This window comes from Aplysia californica, unplaced genomic scaffold (assembly GCF_000002075.1).
Source record: "Aplysia californica isolate F4 #8 unplaced genomic scaffold, AplCal3.0 scaffold00996, whole genome shotgun sequence".
Taxonomy (NCBI): Eukaryota; Metazoa; Mollusca; class Gastropoda; order Aplysiida; family Aplysiidae; genus Aplysia; species Aplysia californica.
In genome coordinates, this window is record NW_004798266.1 from 191,863 (window position 1) to 196,694 (window position 4,832).

Consider the following 4,832-nt stretch of genomic DNA (forward strand, 5'->3'; position numbering starts at 1 on the left):
CCCCCAACCCCCCATGCAGCAAAAAACAGACACTTGTTCGTAGAACTCATTTCTCTGAAAAGATCAGTATAGTTGATATTTTTACCCATATTGAGTGTCAGTCTCAATTTTTAGCGTTAAAACCCCCCAACAACTTTCACCACAATTTTTTTTACCCCCGTGAAAATACAACACTCAATTAACAAGGTGTATATGAAATACATCCATATAATTGCATATTTTTAGACATTCTATCGTAGCCCTGTGACCTGCAAATCATATTTATTCATTGAATTGGAAAGATCTCGCACAGCAAATTCATGACCATATTATGTTACTAAAGTAAATTTTGGACTGCTAAGAAACAACTGATTTCCTATTTTTAGCAGAATACAAAGCCTGTATTAAGCAAAACGAATTACACGCTAAGCAATAAATTAGAGGAAAGATTTAGAAATTTTAGAAATATTTAATTATTAGTTTTCTCATTGGTAAATTTATTTTAATCTGAAAGCTTCTTTCTCGATTTTCGTTTCTCTGAACAATCTGGGGGCATCGCCGTTGTTTTGAGAAAGGGACATAACTTCATGACAAACTTACGTGGTAAGAAGAAGGATGAATTTGTGATGAATTGTACCTGCGTGATAAAAGAATAATGTGTCCTGTGATGTAAATAATATTGGGGGCTTGACAGGGGTTTGGTTATTTATGCGTCAATTTCTATTTGTCTTGCTGGGTCCACCCTGGACTACCGCCAAGACAGTTTAGTTTGTAACAATAGGTGAGAATCCGATGGCGATAGCGCCTGTGCCTGTTTGTACTGTCACCTGCCTGAGTGGCCGCCAGCGGTGACCAGGCGACTTCTGAATTTGAATGATTGCCTACTGATGAATGTGATGATATGATTATGATGCGGCGTCGTGGTGGACCGGCAGGACTTGAACTAGTGAACGAATCCATATGACTCTGACCTGTCAAATGATGAATAAATACTGACAAAGTAACAAAGTTCTCTGTAGTAGTAAAGATAGATCAAGACACATATAATAATGATGCGATTAAACGTAGTTTACGTAGAATGACGCAAACTATTTTCAGGTAAGGCGCCCATCTTGTTTGACGTCAGACCAGGATACCCCTCCGATCACGTGACTACATCTGTATAGCCAACGGAAGTGGCTATTCTCACCCGGGGTGAGAATAAAAATACGATCTAGATCTACCTCTCACCCGGGTCTCACCCCGTGTGAGACTTGCCAGCGTAGGCTATTCTCACCCGGTGTGAAACAAGACCTGTTTTTCCTCATTTTGGAATACTGTCTATCGGTGTGGATGATCAAATTGATAAAAGCCAAGAAAAAATTACGTTATAGCACAAAAGTACGCTAATTTGATCGTCTTCAAAGATGCTGTGATGGCTATTTCACTTTTCTGCCAACGGCATGGCACCAAAGATGGAAGTGTCTATTTATGTCAAGCCTAACCCTCGTCCTGCGGGGGCCGGGTTTATAATGTCGCCCGATAAGCCTATTTCGGCACCTCGCCTTCGTTGTGGTCCCGAATCAGTGTGGCCCCTGGCTCAGCGCATGCCCACCGCGCATCATCTTTTACGTGAAATTCGGGTCCCGAGTCGGATCCTCATTCATGCAGGTCAAGTGTGTGTGCGTCATTCTGCTTGAGTTTGTGTGCGTTTGTGACCTTCTTCTAGAACCGCCTGCGTTGGTTCCTAATCGAGGCATGCGTCTCATTCAAAACATGCCAAGTTGGGAGCTCTAGATGTTCGTCCAATGAAATTATAGAAGAAATTGACTCACTTTTAGACATGAGGAGCTCGAAAGGATAGTCAGGAAACAAGACTTTCATTTTTGTATACAAAATCTTTCAAATGAGCTTGGTTTCGTATGAAATGATACTACCCGATAAAAAAGAAGCTTGTTTGATAGTTTTGAATACCATTGTGCAGGTACAAAGAACAATTTGAGTTCGAAACATTCGAAAATTGACCTTTTGATATTACCCCCTTTCGAACCTCAGGTCATTCATCAACAAGAGCGTCTAGAAAGGTTATTCGAATGGGCGTAACTACTCGTAATGTCTTAAATCAGCTTGAGAGAGGGGGTTATTCATGTGTTTGTAACACTTTATAAAAATAAAAAGCTATGAAAGATAGAGCGTTATTTTCATCATCGATTAACACACTCCCATGGTATTCACGGGGAAAACACACATTTCGCTGCGCGCGTGCTGTACACCAACAGCACACACTGAGTGACCACTTGCTGTCGGAAGTTCTGATGGCCGAATAGACAGCGAGTCTGCGTTTGAAGTTTTTGTTGTTTTTTTGGGGAGGAGGGTTGGTTTTTTTTTTCACTGTTGTTTGTTGTTCACGGTGTGAAATGGCCTTCACCCTGCCCTTTAAATGAACTAAACCTGAAACTAATCTCTACAACTTATTTATTCTCTGTGCTATTCTGTGTGTGTCTGTGCTATAGACCTACTGTTTGTAGCACACCTGAGGGGGTTGAGAATAGCAAGACACCTACAGGCTATTCTCACTAACACTTCCATTATTGATGAATGATCACGATTGTATGAACTCCTAAATCATATATAAATATATATTTTATATATATATAGATCTTCATGTAATTAATTGTCATGTTGTGGATCTTTTCTCTGCTTTTTTTTAGGAATTCCGTGACGATTGACCACTATAGAAACAAAATAGAATAGAGGGTAGGGTTCGGGTTTGGGAAGGCGAGGGGTAAGGGTAGGGTTAGGGGTCGGGTCAAGGTTAGGATTAGGTCTCTTTTTTTTTAATTGTGTTTGTTAGGGTGGTCACTTGTTACGGAAGTCGAACATTGTAGCGATTATTTGGATATGCAAGCTAATGTGGCTGAAGTTTATTTATCCTGTATTGTAAGATGTCAGTCAGAAGTTCTCTGTATTAAAAAGGCAATAATAAACTTGTTAAAAAGTTAAGAAAAAAAAACAGAATCGTCTTTTCAGAACTGACTTTTACTACTTTTTTCCAACTTTAGGCCCCGAACTTTGATTTACTGAAATGAACTAATATTCAGCCTTAAAAATGATCTGTGTAAAAATAGCATTATAAACAACGTGTTTGAAAAAAAAAATTAACTGGTTCATCATTTCAGAACGGACTTACTACTACTTTGTCCAACTCTAGGCCCTGAACTTTGATTTGCTGATCAATGCGAACTGAAATTGATAAAATATCCATGTCTTGTCAGGTTTCTAAAATATCACTGAGCGAACAAAATCATCGCCAGCATCAGCGGTTGTAAGATCTCGAACCCAGTTGGCCACCGAGCCCCCGCCTAGACCTCCCGAGAGTCTCACCATGGGTGCCACCAGCAGCAGCCTCAGCGAGCTCTCGTCCAATGAGTATCTCCGGCGTCTGTCGGGGCCAGAACCTATCGACCAAATGGACCCGTTCTGGAACCAGCTTCTGTCCTTCTCCTTCCAGATCCCTGTCTCCAGGTAATGATAATAATAATAATTTTATAATGATAATTATGACAATAATAATAAAAATAATAGTAATAATAATAATAATAATAGATAGCATTTTTAAAGAGCAAATTCCCTCTTTATAGCAAGCTCTATTTGCTTTATAATCTATATTATTACCCCAGCTGACCTGCTAGCATTCTGAAACAATCTCAACGTCCTGAGAAGCATACAGTGCAAGCGGCCATTTATTGGGGCTAAAATACTAGCATACTGACAAGATCTTACGCTGTCTATGGCCGGGTACCATTTCCCACCTGGGTGAAGTGAGGAAAGTTCGTGTAAAGTGCCTTTCCCAATGACACAACATTGGGCCTTCGGCTTGAACCCCCGAACCCGCAACCTCACAACTACGAGTCTTATCTTATCTTAAATATTCTGTGTGTCCCCAGCTCTGATGCTCGCCTGTTGGAGGAGTCGACAGACAGCGTAGCACGCAGCTTTGCCCTGAACAACTGCCACACGGGGAACCTACGGGCGCTCATCCACAACTTCTTGATCCGAGCGACGGAGCTGAAGGCTTCTGCCCAGTGTGAGGAGTGAGTACCGGTTCTTTGTTCTTCTTTCTATCCGTCTGTTGTATTCATCTGTAGTTTTTTGTCTTTGTGTGTATTTATTTTTTCTTAAGTTTGAGTAGCCTTATTGCACGAACAGCCGGTTGTTCCGTACTTTTCACCAAGGGCAGTTAGTTCCTATGTGTGTTGGGATACTGTCGTACCTGTGGGATACTGTCATACCTGTGGGATACTGTCATACCTGTGGGATACTGTCATACCTGTGGGATACTGTCATACCTGTGGGATACTGTCATACCTGCTCTAACAACTACCTGTACCTGTTCAAGAAAATCACTTACGTGCAAACGACCACTTCTCTCTTCTTCCTTCTGTTAAAAAAAAAATTGTAATGACATTGTCTAAGATGTTAATCTAAGGCAATCGCTTTTCTCCTCAACTGGGTGGCAGATCTGTCTAAGACAGTCACTTTTCTCCTTGTCTATTATTTTACTTTTTACCCTTCAAAGGGTGCGGTGGCGGAGCGGTTAGTGCGCTCGTCTCCGAAGCGGAAAGTCTGGGTTTCGAATCTCGGTGTGGACACAGATTTTTTTCGCCCCCCCCTGCCCACCCAGCAGTAATGGGTACCTGACTTTGAGTTGGGGAATTAAAGGCGCCGTGGAAAGCAACTGGCCACGAAGGCCCAGGAAGTTGTTTCACTAACAAGGCAATCCCCAATGTCCGGGTCGGATGCGGCAACAACTTTACTTTACCATTCAGACCTACTCTTTCTTACAAAATAATGAACCTCTACCGTCGCCCCCC

The 4,832-nt window shown here is 41.7% G+C and overlaps 1 protein-coding gene across 1 annotated transcript; it reads left to right on the plus strand.

Annotated features, from left to right (window-relative positions):
• Nucleotides 1–535: 535 nt before the first annotated feature.
• On the plus strand, nt 536–4,052 carry LOC106013557 (dymeclin; the record flags this gene model as incomplete). Its single annotated transcript, XM_013089603.2, is given in 3 exon segments — nt 536–582; nt 3,234–3,483; nt 3,906–4,052. Coding segments are annotated over 2 exon segments (287 nt in total), but the record flags the coding sequence as incomplete, so codon positions are not given.
• Between the last annotated feature and the right edge of the window lie 780 nt (nt 4,053–4,832).